Consider the following 25,033-nt stretch of genomic DNA (forward strand, 5'->3'; position numbering starts at 1 on the left):
TCTGTATATTAATTTTATTGGAATATAACAAAGTCTAATGTCAATACATATATAAACAGATTGAAAAAATTAGGTAAAATAGCAATGAACAACTATACCGAAGTCAAAGAAATATATATTGCCTGGTTTGTAGTGAATTGTTCATAACAGGCATTTGTTGAATTGATTTCAATGAATATTCATAACACAACACATATAACAAACTAAAAAATATTCGACTATTGAGAGAGAAACGTCATTGATAACATTGATGAAAATTAAAGTAATACAGTTTTTTGATCAATGTATCATTTAGTGGTAATGTTAGTGAAATTATCATGTCATTACAGCTATAGAACATACACCTGATGACTCATTTGTATTGAGAAACTCCAAGAATAACCAAGAATCCCATGTACTGAAACTGACCTTTTCAGTAATCAGTCTCTCAACAAATATTTTGTATGTGAGCCTCTAACTAGTAGCTCACCAGAAGATTTATTTTTGATAAACACCTCCAAAAACGCAAGCGTTTTTCCCACTTTCAATGTCTTAGCATCAATTTGTATTTCTTCTCCCTCTTTGGCGCCTTTGACGTATCTAAAAATGCCGAAATATTAATGGAAAATTCATACAGGAAAACCCTCTCGAATAAATAGGTATATTGATGATTGTTTCACAGATATTGTTTATATTTCTTTTTTCGTTCTTGTGAAAGATATAATTTTATAGTTCAAATATTCCAAAAACATTTCAGTACAATTCATTTTGGTAATCAAACTCATATGAAAAAGATTATTCGGGGGGCAATTGAAGAAATATACATGACGTCAACATTGCCTAAATATTATAATTATTTGGTCTTTATTACTACATATATCGTGGTCAAAAAATCTGTATAAATGTATATGTAATAGGGAGGAACATAGTGTTTGTTTCTGATTTTTTTTCTCTATTCGTGTATTTTTCTTCTTTCATAATGATTGTATCTTATATCAAGAATGTATATTTAAGAATCACAGTTTGAAAATATCATGACATAATCAGAATTTAACGTATTTCTTTAATTTATTTGTTTGTAGATCCTTAAAACGAATATAAAACTGCTGATTACTCAGGAACGGCTGATCCGCATTTCAAAAATGAAAAATTGTAAGTTAGAGAATTGAATGAAATATATATATATATATATATATATATATATATATATATATATATATATATATATATATATATATATATATATGTTAAAAGAGTGATGCATCACTATCGTCTTTTTTTTTTTTTTATCAAAATGTAAAATTTATCCGATTTTGCTATCTTTTCCGTTCAAAAGCTAAGAAGGACGACAGATTGTATTTGTATGAAATGAACTATACTACTATACTTTAATTCCATGTCTGACGTTTTTGTTTCAATATGTCTCTTGCAGTGGCATACGGAAATTATACTCAACAGAGGGGAAAAATTATAAAATATATACACTCACAACAACCTTGACAACAATGTTTTCTTTTCAATGCAATGACATTTCTGAGAATTCAGTGCCCACCATTATGAAATTGTACTATAATAGACAAATTGTCAGTATTTGATTTAACATTTACCATTGTACTAGTTAATAGAAGAGTTCAGAAATTCTTCATAGCATTCAAGGACTTGAAATGAAAATAAATATTCGCGGATAAGATGTTCATTTCCAATCATAGAATGTTTTCTGGTCAGATGATTTTGCTGTAAAAAATATCAGAAATATATATAAATGAGACGCAATTTCCGGTTGTTTTATATTTATTTAATCTATGGATGAATAATTACCGCTATATGATTATATGAGCAAGTTATAGAACTATTACATAATGAGAATTACACTTCCGACATGTTGAGTAGAAACAACTTAAGCTAACGTTCTAATATCTTAAAACATAATCAGCCTCAACATATTACTCTAACACGATATCACGACTTAACTATTCTACTAGTAAAAAATGCAATGACACTGATTATATACAATGCAAAACGACATATATAAAAATTATAAAGTAACACAGTGGGAAACAATTCAGACAGTCGACGAGAAACAATATGGGAGAATGATTTGGCACAGACGGACGGAAAAACATAAAAACTTACACTGTTTAGAAATACAATCAGTAATTTCATGAGTGATGAATTTTCACACCGAAGTTGTTTCAGAATGAAGATTTATTTCCGATTCTTCATGTTCTGATATGTTCAACCTGCAGTATATTAAAATACTTTTTGATATGTTAAGGTAAATCATTTTCATCAATTTCAAACAGACCTAATGTTCCGTTGAGGATATAATTCATTGTTCTACATGAATGTTATAAATGTTTCATCATCTATTCTAGAATAGACGATGATCCTTGTGAAAACTGATCTTTTGATGCACATTCAGTTTCTATGAAGACTGAATCATGTCCTCTTCAGAGTGGTTTCTAATTCCCAAAATAGCCTTGTCAAATTCATTTGAAGAAAATGTATTCTGATGACTACATTGCAATGAAATGTCTCTTCCAAATTGAAATATAAATGATCAAATGGAGCTCAGTGATCAGATTAGTTATAATAATTTGATATTTAGGAATCACTATTCGTATACCTGATATAACTATTATAATAACGAAACGTGAATGATGAAAAATCACAGATTTCATAGATGCCTATTCATGAAAGGAATGAAAGCGATGACTTTATGATTTTTCAATAATGGAAAAATCAAGCAAGAGTTTAAATTTTTGTTTATTCAAAAATGTTCTGTCAACACATTTTCACAAAACTTGATTTTTGTTTCACAATTTTGTCACATATTCTCGTTGATCATAAATAAATTATTCCATGAGGGATGTTGGTAATAAATTTGTTGTGATTGCAAACTACCCCTTCATTTACAATTTTCTATATGCTCCCATCGGAAACGTATTTGTGATCAAATACTGAAAATTGATTGTTGATTTTTGTAAAACATGATTTTCCAGAATTTCTTAAATGCTTCTGTTTTGAATAATATAAAACAGTCCGTTATATCAATAAATTCATTTCAGAATTATTCACTTGTACAGCTTTGTAAAAATGAAAAAAATGGGAAAAAAAGGTTTTGGCTTTCTACTTCTCCATCTTTATATAAAAAAATTAATGTGAGAATCTTCCAAATTATAACACGATAACATATTTACATGAACTTTGTTGAACTACCTATATCGGTTGAAAGTTAAACTGGCAACAATATTTGAAAAACAGATCTTTCTGTGTATATATTTCCTCATTCAAGAAGAAACTATCTTGAACATTTTTGTAGTGTATCCACCATGTGAAACATGCTTGCCTGAAAAGTACAAATTTTAAGTTTACTCAAAGATCAGTGATGAATTTCGTTTTCATCGTCATCACATCGTCAAACAAAAAGTAAGATACTATCACTCAATATGTTCTGTTAATCATCTGCCATTTTGATTACTTCGAGAGAGTTTGTGAAACTATTCGGAATTGAGAAATAATCCAGTGAATGGAATATTGATTCTGATGAAACTGAAATCAGCCACTTAATATTTGACAAAAATATTGTTTGAAATATTTTTCCCATCTCTGTAAAATTACAAATTTTTATTGAACTGTGTTCCAGCAACTTGAGGAAAACAGTATCAGCAAAACATAAGTGTAATTATCCGTATTTACGATTCTAATAATGTTGAAATATTGTTAAAGTTATGTTAATATGCAAGTGTAGTTCGACTACACAAATCTATGTGGCAACTTGTAATACTACATACAAAATAGCAGTTCACATGTGTCCTGTGAAACTCATAAATGCATTTGAAATCTGAATTTATGATTTTTTCTTTTTGAGGAATTAGATGAAAAATAAAGCAACTTCTCCAGCACGCAAGGATGCGAAAAATATAATGTATTTATGACTCTTCAAACCTGGGACTAAAATAGGAGAAGAATGCAATCAGGCACTTGGGCCGGTTGAAAAACTCAAAACCGTTGCGAGATCCCGCAAAGTAGCGCAAATTATACAAAATGAAATTTCCTAACATGTTCCAAACAAGATTTTTCAATGAAATTATCGATCCAACGCATTTTTCAAATATTTTGTCATATCGCTTTATATTTTATTATGCCCGGGAAATTTAAAATGATACCTCTAATAACGCAATTGAGAATATATTTCAAATTGCCTTCAGTAAATATGAGAGGAAGTATCTACATACGACCCTATTTGAAGAATTTGTAATTTTTTTTTCGAAACTAGTGAAAAACTTTTCGTGATGATTATAAAAAGTGAAAACTTTTGGAATTGTCATTTGAAAATCTGCAAAATTTATTTTGAAAAGTATCAGTGCTAGGAATTGCACGTTAAAAGGTGAGACCTCTTCAACCATCAGCTCGCACAAGTATCGAATTTCGAACAGAAAAACAGGTTTTGAAGTTTTTTCAACAGACATATATGTCAGAATCAGAAAATAACTTAATTTGAATTTATACAGACAACAAAAGAGGCAGGTTAGTTTTCACAATATCGTCTCCACTACCAAAAAATGTAGAGTGTCTGATTAGTATTGTATAACTACTGAAAAAAATTTGATAACAGAAACATTAAAACTTTATTATTGAAATTGTAGAATATAGAAAGCCGCTGATTTTTTTTTTCCGCGGTTAATAAAATTGTGAACAAATTTACATTTTCGTCAATTGATAAAACATGCTAACATAGCTCCTGAAAAGGCAAACATATCTAATATTTTGAACTATTCAGATTCTCCACGTTAAAAAACTAGTTGCAACATTTTCATCATACCACCAGCAGGTGATTTTCAATAATAATTATGCAATATATAATTTTTGGAAGTTTTTTTGTCATCAAATAACATAAATAATACTTATAACACAATATAAAGTGAGGGAAATCTGATGCACAGGCTCTCTTACCACGTGATCCGCCCGAGTTGCTGGGGAACTTCAACCGCTCTTATGATAAGATTCTCATCCAACACGTTCAGTGCTGTAGTATCGAAGGATTCGACGGTCCCACAGGCATCGGATTAGTTTTAATAAACGGTTGGTAATTGATATTGTGTATAGTTTATTCGCTGTTGTTATTGTTTTTGTAGTCGGTTATAAGTAACTTACTACAAAATATTTATAATATTCTTCAATTTCGTTTCTATATGAGCGGACGCCTATGTTAAAAGAACGAAATTGGGTCCGCACTTCGTTTCGAGGTCACCGAGAACTTTGTGAATTTATGAATTAAAGTAGTAGGAGTGGACTTACTAGTTGATTTTTACTATGTCTGATGGTTGATTGAAAAACATTGTAATGTGTCAAGACGATAAAATTTTTGGATATTATAAAAATATTTTTGAAAGGAAATATTCGACTTTTTATATTATTCAAACAGTTCAAAAACAATCAATCTTCGTTAATTTTTTGCTGACTATATGACTAGAGAAGTCGTCAATTTATGCAAATTCATTTCCGGAAATGAAACTTTATCTTCCTCGGTCAATTACCTCATGCTACGAGACAGTCTACATTACTACAAAGGTATGCAACATACAATACTTATTTTAACATTCATATCCTTATAATATTAACGTTGGCAATGGGTAAGAAACTGATGCACAGTAGAATAATACACCCAGTAGGTTCTCTTACCACGTGATCCGCCCGAGTTACTGGGGAACTTCAACCGCTCTTAGGATAAGATTCTCATCCAACACGTTCAGTGCTGTAGTATCGAAGGATTCGACGGTACCACAGGCATCGGATTAGTTATAATAAACGGTTGGTAATTGATATTGTGTATAGTTTATTCGCTGTTGTTATTATTGTTTTTGTAGTTGGTTATAAGTAACTTACTACAAAATATTTATAATATTCTTAAATTTCGTTTCTATATGAGCGGACGCCTATGTTAAAAGAACGAAATTGGGTCCGCACTTCGTTTCGAAGTCACCGAGAACTTTGTGAATTTATGAATTAAAGTAGTAGGAGTGGACTTACTAGTTGATTTTTACTATGTCTGATGGTTGATTGAAAAACATTGTAATGTGCCAAGACGATAAAATTTTTGGATATTACAAAAATATTTTTGAAAGGAAAAATTCGACTTTTTATATTATTCAAACAGTGCAAAAACAATCAATCTTCGTTAAGTTTTTGCTGACTATATGACTAGAAAAGTCGTCAATTTATGCAAATTTATTTCCGGAAATAAAACTTTATCTTCCTCGGTCAACTACCTCATGCCACGAGACATTCTACATTACTACAAAGGTATGCAACAAACAATACTTGTCAACATCCATATCCTTATAATATTCACGTTGGCAATGGGTAAGAAACTCTTCAAAAGATATTACAATCAAGTACCTAAAGTCTTTTAACGCTAATATACCAATGTCTTGAAAAAATTGAGTGGTTTCTATAGAACTAGAAAATCATATCCGTTTTGGAAAAGAAAGTACAAATGACTAAAGATGTATTGGTCATCCTTTTTCTTCAACGGGGAGTACTATCGAAACGGATTTTCTCACTTCGTTTCGATGGACCGGTACTTGCTCAAAATGTGTATCCACTAGTCTTTCTTCATCCGGAATCTGAACCATGTTTGGGCTTCTGAAAAACAAAGAAGTGAATTCAATATCAACTTTTTCCAAAATGATTTAACTCTGATTTCAAACTAAATTGTTTTCTTCCTTTGAAAGTTTCTCAAAAGTTTTGTACAAAAATAGAGAAGTAGAAAGCCAGATACATTCTGAAAATCATGAATTCTCATCGTTTATGGGCCAATCCAGTTCAATAATTGAAAGAAATCGTTAGTTCAAAATGGTGTTGACCGCCAACCTGTAATTCAAGGTTATATTTGGACTTGATAGTTCGTATTGGAATCTCTGGCTTATGATGAATATACTGAAAACGCTTTCCCAACACCAACACAAAATACGATCTCTCTCCCTCAGGAGATCATTATGAATGAATTTTACTACTATGTTAATGTTCTTATATGCTATTGACCTAACTACTACCAGTTATGTTTCAGTAGTTCGGATTTCCATTGTCTAATCTAATATATAAAAATGGATGTTTGTTGGTTGGTTATTTGGTTGGTTGGTTGGTAAATGATAAACTTCTACATCGCTCAACCGATCGTGATGAAACTTCACATGTATAAGTAATTTTTCATAGAGAAGGTTTTTAGGTTATCAATTTTTCTGTAACTCGCCACTAGATGGCGCTGTAGAACAATTTTTTGAAAGCACTGTTCTATAACGCTGCGCACGCCTTAAGTTCGTTGATTTGGATTCTGTCAAAAACATTGGAACAGCAACGATACAGCAACATGTACTAATTAGTACTACAACTACCAAATTCTACGCGGGCGAAGCCGCGGGCAACAACTAGTACTAGTATGATATAAATTGATTTGAAATCCCTGAAAGAATATATAGAAATATAAAGTTTGGCTGAAAAATAACAATTATATTACGCAAAAAAACTGAAATTACAATGAAATAAAAGCAACAATCAAAAATTGAACTATCATCTATATGATAATTTGAACTATATCAATAATCAGTAATTTGAACTATATCAAATTACTGACCGCGGAAACCTATATATATATATATATATATATATATATATATATATATATATATACCTGATGTACTGATGGAGAGTACCTGATGCAGAACAAATACAGGTAAATTTACCTAAAGTACCTGAAATACCTGAGTTAAGACGCTGTAACCGTATAAAGAGGCAGACAACAGGATGACCAGTTCAGTTTGAAGGGTGCCTAGAAGATGACAGTACTACCAACTGTCGAAAGCGCTCGCAGATAATTTATAGAAGATATAAAGCTTCAAATCCTTTTTGTAGAATTTAATATTGAAATACTCAAAACAAAGGAAAATTAGTTGCATCAATCATATATATATATATATATATATATATATATATATATATATATATATATATATATAATCATCATAAGGGTGTGCCATAAGTACGTTAAAATATTCAAGAAACAATTTGAAGAAAAAAGTTTATATGAACTTGTGTCCGAATATGCTTCGTTTCGGAGATACGGACTGTTGAAATTGAATATTTTTGTTCGCTTTTTGAAAATAACTCTTGTAAAAAATAAGTTATTTGCACTAAATTCGGTACCCGGGTTTTTTTTTGACGTGGGAAAACTTAATTTCGTATTAATTTTCATGTAACATCTAGAGGGCTCTGCGTACGCTGTCATTATTTATTTAAAATTGCCCTAACTTTTTTGACAGTAAACTTTTGATACTTTCCATGAAAGAACCTATTTCCCACACCTTTTCCAAGTAAAAAAAGGTACAACTCCTCAACAACGCTAGAGGTGATCGTTTTCGAGATATTTACAATTTTCTATATTGATGCATATGACTTTATAGGCAAATTTGATTTCAATAATTTTTGTCACTCTCCGTTTGCAAATTAAGTTAATTAAATCGAATAGGCTATGAAAGTTTGTTTATAAAAATAGAAGTTCGCTGTCACATTTTCAACTATTAATTGACAAATTCACAGTTCGGAGTTTATAAAGTGATTTTTTGGTACCATGCCCGACTTTACGAATGCTGAAATGGCTGATATAGTTTTTGCATATGGCTTGACTGACGGAAATTCAAGCGAGGCCAGACGCATCTATCAGGAAAGGTAATCCGGCCACGGACTACAAGAACTGTAGAATTGGAGGAGGCTGTTCTCGAAGAAATTAGTGAACATCCAGAGACAAGTACAAGAAAAATCAGTCAAACTTTAAATGTGAGTCACATGACAGTTTACAGAATTTTAAAGGAACAGCAATTATATCCTTATCATATTCAACGTGTCCAGGCACTTACGCTACATGATTTCCAACCACGTATCGAATTTGCTCAATGGCTTCAAAGAAAAGTCGAACAATATCCGCGAATTTTATCGAAAATCCTCTTCATAAATGAGGCTAATTTTTCAAGAAATGGTATCATGAACTTCCATAACAACCACATCTGGGCGGAAGATAACCCACATGCGATAACGCAAACTCATTTCCGAGACAGATTCTCTTTTGATGTATGGGTAGGCGTAATTGGGGATTGTTTGATTGGACCCTATTTTCTCCCCTTACGTTTGAATGGAGATGCTCACCTACTTTTTTTGAAACACGAGCTTCCCCAACTTATGGAAGATGTTCCCATTGGTCTCCGAAATCACTCTTGGTTTATGCACGATGGAAGCTCCTGCTCATTTTAGTGTGATAGCAAGACATTTTTTAGACGTAGCATATCCCAACGATGGATAGAAAAAAGAGGCACTGAGCATTGGTATACTGCGTATAAAGTTTGATGAAAATAACTAAAATTGCAAAAAACTTATGACAAAAACCTACTATAGTTTGAAAAATTTCAACAATCTGTATTTCGAAATAGAATCATTCTTCGTTAAACATTTTATAGGAAAAAGTTGTTTATTTTGACGAGATCCACCACATACTTAGTTTTTGATATGTTCTCAGCAACTTCAATTAGCGCCCTAAGAGCTAAGTAATATGCATCGATATAGAAAATTGTAAATATCTCGAAAACGATCACCTCCAGCGTTGTTGAGGAGGTGTACCTTTTTTACTTGGAAAAGGTGTGTAAATTAGTTTTTTTTTCAGGAAAAGTAGCAGACGTTTACTGTAAAAAAAGTTAGGACAATTTGAAATAAGTAATGACAGCGTACGCAGCGCCCTCTAGATGTTGCATGAAAATGAATACGAAATTATGATTTCCCACGTCAAAAAAACCCCGGGTACCGAATTCCGTGCAAATAACTCATTTTTTGCAAGAGTTATTTTCAAGAAGTGAACAAAAAAAAATTCAATTTCAACACCGCGTATCTCCGAAACGAAGCATTTTTGGACACAAGTTCATATAGACTTTTTTTCTTAAAATTGCCTAGGGAATACGTCACTTGAATATTTTAACGTACTTATGTTACACCTTGTATATATATATATATATATATATATATATATATATATATATATATATATATATATATATATATATATATATATATATATATACAGGGTGTCCCTGGACTTCCTCTTTTCCTCTCGGGAATGTATAGATGGGGTCAAAATATCACCAGTACTTCATATAACTTTTTTTCCTAAAAGTCTTCGTAACCAAGTTACGGGCCCTCGAAGTTACAAAATGAAAAATGTTTTTCTTTGATAACTTTTCAAGTGAATATTCAAAATCATCCAAATTTTGGTAATTGACTATACAAATGAATTCCGTCGATGAGCTTTCATGCAGGAGTCAGTTGTTTTGCTACAAAGTCAGGAACGGACTACCCCCGATGGTCCACACCCCAAAACTTTGAAATGACAGATATTTTTCAATATTTTTCAACAAAATAAGGTTACTTGGACAATTTTATGAATAAAAGTACTCGTGTGGAAAGTCGATCGGAGCAACGAGTCTTGATAAAAATGTAGTTCTACTCGACGACATCAAACCCGCTCGTCCACCATTATTTGAAATGAATAATTATCAAAGCAGAAATAATAATGATAACGTTAATTCAACAACATTTATAACAGGAATAATACAAAGTATGCTAAAATGAAGTCGTAAACAAAAAGTACAGTACCTATATGGAAGTTTAAGTCACAATTGTGATAGCAGATATTTTTTCAAAAGAAATATCAAGTTCTGTAGATTCGTGGTGTTTTTAAACTAACAAGCTACTCTACTATGAAATATCGAATTCATTCCATATTTTGTATGTACATAATACGTGTGGAATAATCACGTTTCGTGTTGATCAGTTATCTGAATCTCATGAAACTCAACATTCGAATGTTTCAAATTCTTCTTCACAGCTAAACTGTTGAGGAGAGTTTCACTGATAATTATAATTTTATGGGAGAAATTCTTTAACACGAATCTAAATTTAGCTGAAAAAACGCACATCGGAAAAAATATTTACTATACTAATAAAAAGCAAACGAATGAACTACAAAAACGGCTGCACATGAAAACCTGCACAAAAAAACCTTTTAGAAAGTTTTGATAAAAAATGAGAAACTGGAATGCGATTTTGTTTTGCTGAGTGGTGCGTTGTCATATGACTATCATTGTATTGTCAATATTCTATAGGATATTTTGAATTTTTTTGATATGGCCGAACAGTTTACATTCAATGAATATGCAGATATGCATGTATTTTATGGACGAGCATTTTGTAATGCTGCAGAAGCTCGTCATCTGTATTCCGAGCATTTTCCCAATCGAACGGTACCGTCAAGAGAAACATTCGAGCGTGTCGATCGCAGCTTGAGGGAGACAGGTATGTAATAATTGATAATTAATTTGAGCACGTTGTTTTATTTCGATATTATTGTAGGTACAGTTTTGCCAAAACGAGGTGGTGAGGGCGCTCCTAGGACTGTACGTACCGTTGTATTGGAGGAAAATATTTTGGAAGCCGTCGCTGATGATCCTTCAATGAGCATCAGAAATCTATCAGAACAGTTCCATACATCCAAGTCCACTATTCATATAATAATTAGGGAACAACTGCTCCACCCATTTCACATCCAGAAGGTACATGCCATGACACCTCAAGATTTTCCAGCACGACTGGAATATGCCAATTGGTTCATGGATAGGCAAAGAGAGGATATGACTTTTATTAATCGAGTTTTATTCACTGATGAATCAGGTTTCAGTAGAGATGGAGTTATCAACTCTCATAATCTTCATATATGGGCCGAAGAAAATCCCCATGGGATATTGCAAACCAAACACCAACGGAAATTCAACGTGAATGTTTGGGCTGGTATCATAGGAAACCATGTTATAGGACCATTCGTTCTACAGGACCGATTGAATGGAGAACGTTATTTGGAGTTCATTAACGATTTGAATGGACTTTTGGAACATGTTCCATTGCAAACCCGAAGAGATATGTGGTTTATGCATGATGGCGCTCCTCCTCATTTTAGTTTGATTGTGCGTGACCATCTGAACCATATTTTCCACAATAGATGGATTGGTAGAGGTGGGCCATATTCATGGCCATCGCGGTCTCCGGATTTAAATCCATTGGATTTCTTTCTGTGGGGGCATCTAAAAAGCCTTGTTTACGCTACACCTATTCACACAAGATATGCATTGTTGACTAGAATAACATTACATTGTGAAGCCATACGAAACGACCCTGGAATGATATTTCAAGTACAGAGAGGGTGTCTTCGCAGACTAAGAAAATGTATAGAGAGAGAAGGTGGTCATATCGAGCAGTTTCTGTAGCGGATTTTTCATTTCTGTTTTCTCTTGAGGCTCTTGAGTTTCGTTAGTTAAACGTGTTTGCATTATAAAAATTCGTTATGAACATTTTACCTATCATTTCCATTTTCCTTAAAAACTAATATTTTCGAATATTGGTAGACATCTCAGGATAAATGTTGTTGAATTAACGTTATCATTATTATTTCTGCTTTGATAATTATTCATTTCAAATAATGGTGGACGAGCGGGTTTGATGTCGTCGAGTGAAACTACATTTTTATCAAGACTCGTTGCTCCGATCGACTTTCCACACGAGTACTTTTATTCATAAAATTGTCCAAGTAACCTTAATTTGTTGAAAAATATTGAAAAATATCTGTCATTTCAAAGTTTTGGGGTGTGGACCATCGGGGGTAGTCCGTTCCTGACTTTGTAGCAAAACAATTGACTCCTGCATGAAAGCTCATCGAAGGAATTCATTTGTTTAGTCAATTACCAAAATTTGGATGATTTTGAATATTCACTTGAAAAGTTATCAAAGAAAAACATTTTTCATTTTGTAACTTCGAGGGCCCGTTACTTGGTAACGAAGGATTTTAGGAAAAAAAGTTATATGAAGTACTGGTGATATTTTGACCCCATCTATACATTCCCGAGAGGAAAAGAGGAAGTCCAGGGACACCCTGTATATATATATATATATATTATATATATATATATATATATATATATATATATATATATATATATATATATATATATATATATATATATATATATATACTTGCCCAAATGTGCCTGGGAAGTCTCTGTCTCTCTGTTTCCCTATTCCATCAGTTAACAGAACAGTGTCGGACGGTACCTATGGAAATGGACGAGGAAAAATTGAGTTGCATTTTAAGGCAGGCTCTAGTATATCCAGAAGTTCTGAAGTTTTGCCTGGAGTCATACGGAAATACTGAAAAAGTTTCTCCAAGTCTTCTTTCAAGTCATTGAAAAGATGATGAAACTATTCCAGATTTGCCCTCTTTTGATTAATGGGATGGACCCACATTCTTCTTTTTTGTGACTATTTTCTTCTACATTCAATAATGCGGCCACTATAATGACGACTTATTCGTTAGAACTGCTAGCGATAGACATGTTTCTGTCACTGCTCGATGTCAACTAAAATTTCCTTGAAATCGAACAAACAGCACCTTCAGTATGCTGGTTGTAGCTGGACAAGTGGGCGATGCTACTACCCGTCGCCATCCGTGATGTGCTGTGCTGTGCCACAGTACACTATATACAGTAATCCCACTTCGGGTGATTTTTGGTTTGAATTTTCTACACGCAGACCCAGGAGTTGCAGTCTCAGGTATGCGCAAACGACGAGTTCAAGACAGACAGTCGATGAAAACCATGTTGGACACCTGAGAAAATTTTACAATGATAATTTTGCATTTGTGTAATATTCAAGTAACCCAGATCATTTGGACAATGATGAACTATGTTTCAAGTAGATTTTAAAAATTCATGGGATCGGCAGATGTTCACATTCGGATGTGACAAAATATATTTTCATTTCAACAAGAAAAAAGACAAGATGAAGAACGAGTTTCGTTATTCATGAACCATGGTACTCTGCAAGAGCTCTCTAGGAGGAATACCGAGTCCCTGTGTGTATACAACCGTGATAGCATGGTCTGCACTGATGAGGAACACTTCAAAATGGTCCGCAGTCTGTTTCTTGTTCGAATCAGGCGAAGTCCCACTATTTGTCCTAGAGAGCTCTCAAAAAGTTGTTTCTCCAAAGTGAGAATCTTTGCACTTATGTCTGAGGAGACTTGGATTCCGAAACGTTAACAGTCGTAAGGTATTTTTGATAGTCAAATTTACATTATATAAGAAGTTGGTGACTAATAGGACATGTTTCATTAGGAATAACTGTTTTTAATCAAAGCAGCAACTTTTCGGGGTTGATTAGACATCTACACTTGTATAGATTCCAATATCAATTGTACATTTTTCAATATATGTCGAGTTTTTAGCTGAAGAAGTAGTTGTTTTCTGTCAGAAAACATATATAAAGGTATAGTCAAAATGCATTTAGGCTTGTCAGTGATTCAATTGTCCATTTTTACCTGGATAAAAGCTGAAAACAGCAACAACAATCTATTGATTATCATGCGGTGTAAATAATTCATATCTTCCGACTCCGAAAACTCTCACATACATTTATAGTTAGTACATACATAAAAAAAAATTATTTCTCTATGTTGAACACTACACAATTACTTTTTTACTTCAGGTCCTAAATAGTACTACATAATTCAAGAAGGATAGGCTTTACAGATTCTTAAATCTTGAGTGATGAATTCGATTAGGAATATTTTTAATAATTGGCCTTAATATAATCGAATCCGCAAACTCGTCCGCCATCTTGAATTCTCAAATCAATGAATGAATATGCTATATTTGGCCCCAAAAATCACTACAAAGAAATTTCGCATGGATTCGTACCATGGTTCATGAATAACAAAACTCGTTCTTCATCTTGTTTTTTTTCTTGTTGAAATGAAAATATATTTTGTCACATCCGAATATGAAAATCTGCCGATCCTATGAATTTTTAAAATCTACTTGAAACATAGTTCATTATTGTCCAAATGATCTGGGTTACTTGAATATTACACAAATGCAAAATTATTATTCGCACAATTTTCTCAGGTGCCCAACATCGACTGTATTTTTTTGAGCAGTTTATATGAATAGTTGTTATGTTGAGCAGTGTTTAGACGCTTTGGTTGAGATTATAGTAAGGGAGAAATGTCATTAGTGTCAAATACGTCAGCAGTGTAAAAACTGAAACTCCTGGACACCAACATCAAAGGGACCGACGCTAAGTGGGACTACTGTACATAAGTATACTGTGGCTGTGCCGGACATGTAGGTGACAAGCTTTATTGTGAGATTTTCACTAAACAATACAGAATCATTAACAAAATGTTGAACATCATCATGGTCACAAATCGCTTAGGTAGAATGAAATATGAGTGTAATAATAAATGTATTGCACTAATACAATGAAGAACCAATTCTGATACAGAATATAGTTCACTTAATTTTGTATTTTGCAGAAATGTGTAGAGATAAAATATTTTGAAAGGTATCTCTTTCCAATTTAAATATACATTTCATTCATTAAGAATGTTTAGGTTTACTCACCTCTCGAAATTCACTGGAGGCGGCGTAGGCGTCCTAGATAGAGGAAAGCTGGCCACCTCTCTACCCACCGTCAGGGACCTGATCGATCCGAATGGTTGATCGGGAGACAGCTGGGCTGCTGGTGGAACGATGCCTCTGAAACGAATAAATTCAAATTCGAGGACGACGTATATCATAAAAGAAACAGGAGACTTCTCGGTGATAAATTGTTGACTCGAATTTCTAGGGAAAATTTTCATGAAAAGTGAAGATGCATGAGCGTACTGAATTCGAATGGAAATGAGTCTCACCTTGAATTACGTAATCGAGATAATTACCAAGTTCACAAAGCTACAAACTTCACAAAGCTACAGGGGTTTTTGGTGTAACTGGTGAAGAAAAGATTACAAAGAGAAATCATCGAAAACATGAGAAAAATCCCCATAATATTGAAATTTACCAGTATAGGGTCTTCAAATCAAATCAAATGAAATCGAACAATTTTATCAAATCCGTTTTCCTATTATACAATGGATTGGACGTGTCTGGTAAGGTCAGGTCCGTAGTGAAAAGAAAAATCAGGGAGGGAGGGAATCCAAATTTTCCCAACCCCACCGGCAAAATTTCCCAATTTTTGAAAAAATGAAAGCCGAGGGATTAGTTACTACTATAACATATTAATTTTCTTACTTAGCTATCCGAAGATTGGCTGAATGTTTATGCCCGTTAGGGTATGCACAAACAAAAATTAATTTTGGTAATTATGAAAATAATAATGGGAACCAAGGTACTTGGTCTTCCACCATATCCACCATGTATAGGAATATTCAATAAAAGTGAAAGGAAACAACACTTGAATAATATTGTGCTTATTGTTTTCTACTATTATTTTTTCTATCTTCACGGCCCGAAATTTCCCAACTTTTCCAAGTCGAATAAACAGCGAAAAGTTGGGAATTTTGTAAAATTGTCACTTCAAAATTTGTGGACTGTTCTCTTACTTGGGGGAAATCAAACTTTTTTTGAAGTTTTCAAACAACTCAGAATTTCAAAGTATGGGATCTCCAAGTTATGCATGTTGGGAATTCCCAACCTTGTACAGGTTCTTTTCCTATCTTCACTTCCCAACTTTTTCCCAAGTCGAAAAAGCAGGGGGAAAGTTCCCCCCATCCCCCTATGGAGACGGTTAGGTGAGGTTGACAAAATAGAGTATATACACATACATACATACTACATTATTAAGGATGTAACCCTAATATTACTCAATGACACATACAAACAAGTATACAAGACATCTTGATATGAATATAAAAAATCATAAAGCACAATAAACACTATGAACTCAGTTAACACTGCTAGAAAGGAAGTCATCATCAAATTCCCCTAAGCTATAAAAACAATGATTCGTTAAAATTATTTTTAACCTATTTTTGAAAATTCCGTACGTGTTACTATTTTTTATATTATAAGAAAGCCTATCAGTGTTTCGACTGGAGTTTGGGCTGGCGGCGTCATCGGTCCATATTGATAGTACAGTTAATGTTTTCAGGCATATATTGCCTGAAAACATTAAAATATTATTTGTTCAATCAGAGCTGATAATATGATCAGGTCCTGTAGTAAATTTATGCATTAATTTTTTTAGGGTATGATAAACATCTTCAATACTAAAGTTTTAGATTACTAGGCTGGGAATATCACTACTGTTGTTCGCATAGCCACTTGATGCTGACACTATATAATAACCCCTGAAGAAATCTGCAAAACCATCAAGCATATCTGAGGGATTATCGTTTAGCTTGCCTCCATGTAACATTTCATCTCCAATTCCATTCGTACATTTTGACTTGTTAATGAATGACCAAAACTTATTGGGGTCATGAATAATCTCGCTCTCAAGTTTTCTGAATAAACTTTTTATGAGCTATTCCAATGGCTCTTTTGTTTTCTGCCCGAAGACGTTTGAATTCGTGAAAAACGTGAATATCGCCGTTTCTTTTATAAATACACCAGAATTTTGCTTCAGTTCAAATTTTCTTTTTCAATACACCATCAAAGTAGTGTGGATAATTAGTTTTAGATTTTATCCAAAATTTTGGCACGCAACGATCAAATACACTATATAATCTAATATATAAAAATAGATGTTTGTTGGTTGGTTGGTAAGTGATAAATTTCTACATCGCCCAACCGATCGTGATGAAACTTGACATGTATAAGTAATTTTTCATAGAGAAGGTTTTTAGGCTATCAATTTTTCTGTAACTCGCCACTAGATGGCGCTGTAGAACAGTTTTTTGAGAGCACTGTTCTATAACGCTGCGCAAGCCTGAGTTCGTTGGTTCTGATTCAGTCAAAACATTGGAACAGCAGCGATACAGCAACATAGTACTAGTCATATATATATATATATATATATATATATATATATATATATATATATATACAATTTTTTGAAAGCACTGTTCTATAACGCTGCGCACGCCTAAGTTCGTTGATTCTGATTCTGTCAAAACATTGGAACAGCAGCGATACATCAACATAGTACTAGTTTTTCATAAAAGTGACGACAGGCATCATCTGCATTGCAAATCACATTCAGAAACGTGCAATCGATATTGAGGATCAACTCATACATGAGAGGATAGTTACCTTTTTTTAATTGTATGCATCTTGGAAACATAATTCAAATTTAGTCTTCGAGTTCGTTTTTATGTTCAGTTCGCATGGTATTTCAAAAGAGGGATGATGATCGTTCTCTCTTACTAATGGATCGACTGATTTTTCAACGAGACAGAAGTGATTGCAGAACACCAGGTCTGAAAGTCTGTGCATCTCATTGAAAACAAAGTTATTTTGCTATACGCCGAAAAACTCTGACATGTTGTTGAACAAAGTAGTATGGGGGACCCAGAATGTTTCAGTTTCATTTATCGTTGATTTAGAAGGTATATAAACACATATCAGAAACTTTCTTATTAGTCAGTGGGCTATGCTTGAAGACTGGCAGTAAACAAATCTAAAACAAATGAACTTCAAACATTCAAGCTAGTCTCGATATACCTACACAGTAGGTTGAATGGACTGACGCCTAGCTAATACCACGAAGGGCGTTGGATTATATCCGACATATATCGATTATATCGACTTGAACGTTTAAAGTTCATTTGCTTTAGATATGTTTACTGCCAGTCTTCAAGCATAGCCTGCTGACTAATAAGAAAGTGTTTCTTCCTTATTCAGAGGAATCGGACAAATTACGGATATGCAGTTGGTAAGTACCTCGTCCACTAGATGGAGTGACATTTTGTGATGTTCGCTACAACTTCGGAAGAGGAATGAAATACTCTGAAAGAATTCCGATTTTCAATTGTGGAATATCATTGACTTTAAGTCGATGATGGTCACTATCTTGCACTGATGAGTGGCTAATAAGCCCGAAACCGGTCTGCAAGTGTGCCCGTTCCAGAATTGAAGGTCGACTCTTGTATTGTATTGAATACAAGTTGTATTCAATACAATACAGTTGTATTGCCAATTGAATATGTGGGAAATCTTCTGTGAAGATTCCTGCACTGACGCCTGTCGGATTTAATCCAACGCTCTTCGTGGTATTAGCCAGGGGAGTAGTTGTTTTCTGATAGGCGTCAGTCCATTAAACCTACCGTGTAGGTATATCGAGACTGGCTTGCTTCACACATATCAGAAAGCCAACATAACCCATACCATCGGTCAAATTCAGCCTGATTTATGCGCCAGAGTCATGGAAAATTAGACGTTCCGGAGGCGCTCCACCCAGAGAAGCCGTGGCGAACATTTGGATGATTTTATTGTTCACTAATAATGTGATAATAAATAATTTCAATGATTCTCACATTCAAATTTAAAGATAGGAAGCGCTCAATGAAAGATCCTACATTTGTCAAGAATCAACAAATAGCTTTTTTGTGTTCGTCTGTAGTCTTGTTAATGCTATAGATGAGAAGTAGATACTTGAGCTGCTGAAACATGTTTTTTGTTTTGTGTAATACAAAAAAAAAGCTAATCGTAAACAACAATATCAGAGCTACAATAGTTCGACAAAAAAAAAACTAAGTTGAAGGTGAAAGATGTTTCAAAACATAACATAACTTCCAACATAAGTTTCAATGATATCCATTTACAACCAGACCAGTTTGTAACTGAGAACATGACAAACAATTGTTATTATGATATCCGCACTGCCTATTGAGAACATTGAACGAAAATATACAGGGTGTCCCTGGACTTCCTCTTTTCCTCTCGGGAATGTATAGATGGGGTCAAAATATCACCAGTACTTCATATAACTTTTTTTCCTAAAAGTCTTCGTAACCAAGTTACGGGCCCTCGAAGTTACAAAATGAAAAATGTTTTTCTTTGATAACTTTTCAAGTGAATATTCAAAATCATCCAAATTTTGGTAATTGACTGAACAAATGAATTCCGTCGATGAGCTTTCATGCAGGAGTCAGTTGTTTTGCTACAAAGTCAGGAACGGACTACCCCCGATGGTCCACACCCCAAAACTTTGAAATGACAGATATTTTTCAATATTTTTCAACAAAATATGGTTACTTGGACAATTTTATGAATAAAAGTACTCGTGTGGAAAGTCGATCGGAGCAACGAGTCTTGATAAAAATGTAGTTCTACTCGACGACATCAAACCCGCTCGTCCACCATTATTTGAAATGAATAATTATCAAAGCAGAAATAATAATGATAACGTTAATTCAACAACATTTATAACAGGAATAATACAAAGTATGCTGAAATGAAGTCGTAAACAAAAAGTACAGTACCTATATGGAAGTTTAAGTCACAATTGTGATAGCAGATATTTTTTCAAAAGAAATATCAAGTTCTGTAGATTCGTGGTGTTTTTAAACTAACAAGCTACTCTACTATGAAATATCGAATTCATTCCATATTTTGTATGTACATAATACGTGTGGAATATTCACGTTTCGTGTTGATCAGTTATCTGAATCTCATGAAACTCAACATTCGAATGTTTCAAATTCTTCTTCACAGCTAAACTGTTGAGGAGTTTCACTGATAATTATAATTTTATGGGAGAAATTCTTCAACACGAATCTAAATTTAGCTGAAAAAACGCACATTGGAAAAAATATTTACTATACTAATAAAAAGCAAACGAATGAACTACAAAAACGGCTGCACATGATCAGGTGAAAAATATCCTGGGAATAATTATGTTCCATTTCTTTCACAGATGTTGACAAAAAAACCTTTTAGAAAGTTTTGATAAAAAATGAGAAACTGGAATGCGATTTTGTTTTGTTGAGTGGTGCGTTGTCATATGACTATCATTGTATTGTCAATATTCTATAGGATATTTTGAATTTTTTTGATATGGCCGAACAGTTTACATGCAATGAATATGCAGATATGCATGTATTTTATGGACGAGCATTTTGTAATGCTGCAGAAGCTCGTCGTCTGTATTCCGAGCATTTTCCCAATCGAACGGTACCGTCAAGAGAAACATTCGAGCGTGTCGATCGCAGCTTGAGGGAGACAGGTATGTTATAATTGATAATTAATTTGAGCACGTTGTTTTATTTCGATATTATTGTAGGTACAGTTTTGCCAAAACGAGGTGGTGAGGGCGCTCCTAGGACTGTACGTACCGTTGTATTGGAGGAAAATATTTTGGAAGCCGTCGCTGATGATCCTTCAATGAGCATCAGAAATCTATCAGAACAGTTCCATACATCCAAGTCCACTATTCATAGAATAATTAGGGAACAACTGCTCCACCCATTTCACATCCAGAAGGTACATGCCATGACACCTCAAGATTTTCCAGCACGACTGGAATATGCCAATTGGTTCATGGAAAGGCAAAGAGAGGATATGACTTTTATTAATCGAGTTTTATTCACTGATGAAGCAGGTTTCAGTAGAGATGGAGTTATCAACTCTCATAATCTCCATATATGGGCCGAAGAAAATCCCCATGGGATATTGCAAACCAAACACCAACGGAAATTCAACGTGAATGTTTGGGCTGGTATCATAGGAAACCATCTCATAGGACCATTCGTTCTATAGGACCGATTGAATGGAGAACGTTATTTGGAGTTCATTCAGAACGATTTGAATGGACTTTTGGAACATGTTCCATTGCAAACCCGAAGAGATATGTGGTTTATGCATGATGGCGCTCCTCCTCATTTTAGTTTGATTGTGCGTGACCATCTGAACCATATTTTCCACAATAGATGGATTGGTAGAGGTGGGCCATATTCATGGCCATCGCGGTCTTCGGATTTAAATCCATTGGATTTCTTTCTGTGGGGGCATCTAAAAAGCCTTGTTTACGCTACACCTATTCACACAAGAGATGCATTGTTGAATAGAATAACATTACATTGTTAAGCCATACGAAACGACCCTGGAATGCTATTTCAAGTACAGAGAGGGTGTCTTCGCAGACTAAGAAAATGTATAGAGAGAAAAGGTGGTCATATCGAGCAGTTTCTGTAGCGGATGTTTCATTTCTGTTTGCTCTTGAGGCTCTTGAGTTTCGTTAGTTAAACGTGTTTGCATTATAAAAATTCGTTATGAACATTTTACCTATCATTTCCATTTTCCTTAAAAACTAATATTTTCGAATAATGGTAGACATCTCAGGATAAATGTTGTTGAATTAACGTTATCATTATTATTTCTGCTTTGATAATTATTCATTTCAAATAATGGTGGACGAGCGGGTTTGATGTCGTCGAGTGAAACTACATTTTTCTCAAAACTCGTTGCTCCGATCGACTTTCCACACGAGTACTTTTATTCATAAAATTGTCCAAGTAACCTTAATTTGTTGAAAAATATTGAAAAATATCTGTCATTTCAAAGTTTTGGGGTGTGGACCATCGGGGGTAGTCCGTTCCTGACTTTGTAGCAAAACAACTGACTCCTGCATGAAAGCTCATCGAAGGAATTCATTTGTTTAGTCAATTACCAAAATTTGGATGATTTTGAATATTCACTTGAAAAGTTATCAAAGAAAAACATTTTTCATTTTGTAACTTCGAGGGCCCGTTACTTGGTAACGAAGGATTTTAGGAAAAAAAGTTATATGAAGTACTGGTGATATTTTGACCCCATCTATACATTCCCGAGAGGAAAAGAGGAAGTCCAGGGACACCCTGTAGAGAAAGATAAAACAGAAATTGTATTCGAAACCAGCATTTGGGATTCAATCACCAGACAGCGCTTTTTCGATCTGATATAGATCATATCAGTGGTGCTAAGCTGACCACGAATGCATTACTGGGCTCAACTATTTCGAAAGGACAAGCAAGAGTAAGTATGGATGACACCTCTTCTTATGAAGACATCGTCCAACATAAATGATTGAGATCTTTGGCAGGTTAAAACAGTCTAGTGTTGAATCGCGAATACTTTTCTTTTGGGCTCAGGTTTCAATTATATTCCTTGCAGTGAAAGATGTAAAGGAATACAGAAGACGAATCTCCTTCCAAGGTCGATATCTGAACTTGATATAGAAAACTCAACTCACGATGATAGACAAAGCTTCCAAAGGCAGTCCGTTACAAAGCTGAGTTTTGACATCGATACATCGATTAAGTTTACAAAATTCCTAAGTACTTTTCGATTCAAACTAAATTTCATCTTATTGGCCATTAAAAAATATTACTTTCTATAAATATCATGTGGAAAAGAGTACGAAGGCCCTTGAAAAGTTGAACTTCTCTACAGATCTGCTGTCAAACCTGTCAAACAAAGTAAACCAGAATATACCTTTTCGGAAAGAAAGCTTCGACTTTCTACTTCTCCATCTTTAAACAAAAAATTTCGGTTCATCTGAGACACTCATCTGTAATCCAGTAAAATAGTATATTTCGTCACAATGAAATAACCTGAATATGAAACGACTTCACAAAAAAATTTTATATAGAAATCAAGTCTGGTACCTTGCCAAAAATCGACGCAGTCTCTCTCATAATTCACGAATAGTTTGCGTGTAGAGTAAACATTTCAAAACACCGCACTGCAATTTTTTTATCAAATTCGAGTATTTATCATGGCATCATCAACCTTGTCGTTATATTCAGTAAAGGACTTGCATGTTTCACACCCTTGATTTAAAAATAAATATCATACATGCTCTCACAAAAATATCTCGAATAATCATGAGAAAATGTATCCATCGAAACACTGTGGTCCAAGTGATGACAATTCAATAAGTAGTAGCGTAGTTGAATCGTCTTGAAATCTGTTTTTCCGTTAACCAGCTGTCGCACCCCTAAGCTAAGGATTAACGAGGTCTCACCATTTAACGTGTGATTCCTAACACGGGTTGGATGACATCAAGTGAAAATCGATCGTTCAGACTAGGGCTGGAACCACCGACCAACACGGCAATCAATTCGAGTGAGTGAACAAAGCACCCGCGTCGAACCGCCTGACTACCGACCGTAGTTTGATTTTTTAAACAATACATCTTCAGTGTTTGTTTGTTCAGGTTTTTACTACCACTAATTGAACCATTGCAAGGTAAACCATCATCTTTTGTGAAAAATTCAAGACATTTCGTTGAACTACTAGGGGAAATCTAAGTCAAAGAGCTAGATCAACTGATCAGTTTCGACGTGGAAAGCCTCTACACCAACGTTCCTGTCGAAGAAGCACTTCAAATCATACAGAAGAAGCTATCCGAAGATGGGGACCTGAAAAACAGAACAAACTTACCGATACAAGTAATCATGGAATTTCTAGGATGCTGTGTACGAAACTGCTATTTCCAAACGAAGGACGAATTTTTCACGCAAGATGAGGGACTGCCAATGGGATCGCCACTTTCACCGATTATAGCTAAACTATATATGGAGTGGTTTGAGAAACTCTGGCCATAGAAGAAGCCCACAAGAAGCCCCGAGTCTGGTTGAGATACGTAGACGACACCTTCATAATATGGAACCATGAGAATGCAGAACTAGACATTTTTCTGAAGCACATCAAAACGTAAGTCCTTCCATCACTTTCACAATGGAGAAGGAAATCCACAACGAATGGCCTTTCTTAGACGTATTGGTGAAGAGGATCGACACTAAATGGGAAACATCTGTATATCGAAAACCCACTTACACAGGACAGTATCTGAACCAGGAATCCAACCACCATCAATTGACTAAGAGAGGAATCATCAAGACTCTACTAGACCGTACTTTCGAGCTCTATAATACAAAGGAAGGTCTCGGAAAAGAAATTGGCATCATCAAAAATTTCCTTCAACGGAATGGTTACTCCAGAGTGATGGTAGATCAGACTTCAGCTAGAAGACAGCAAGAGCTCCACAAGAAAGAGAAGCCGCCACAACCAGTACTTGTACCTCCCTACATCAGAGGATTATCGGAAAGGATAAGAAGGATTGGGTCCAAATATAACATCAGGACCTGCTTCAGATCTGGGAACACTATCCGTAGCAGCCTCACAAAAACCAGGCCACCAAACGC

At 34.3% G+C, this 25,033-nt stretch overlaps 1 protein-coding gene across 1 annotated transcript in view; it reads right to left on the reverse strand.

Moving 5' to 3' along the window:
* Positions 1–1,752: 1,752 nt before the first annotated feature.
* Positions 1,753–25,033, reverse strand: part of LOC111502818 (uncharacterized) — a 151,864-nt gene continuing 128,583 nt past the window's right edge. The window contains 2 exon segments of the mRNA XM_074169642.1: positions 1,753–6,627; positions 15,528–15,662. Coding sequence (XP_074025743.1) covers positions 6,498–6,627; positions 15,528–15,662 — 265 coding nt within the window. The 3' untranslated portion in view covers positions 1,753–6,497.

This window comes from Leptinotarsa decemlineata, unplaced genomic scaffold (genome assembly GCF_025532065.1).
Source record: "Leptinotarsa decemlineata unplaced genomic scaffold, Ldec_3_MD MMD2_P_RNA_scaffold_5, whole genome shotgun sequence".
Classification (NCBI taxonomy): Eukaryota; Metazoa; Arthropoda; class Insecta; order Coleoptera; family Chrysomelidae; genus Leptinotarsa; species Leptinotarsa decemlineata.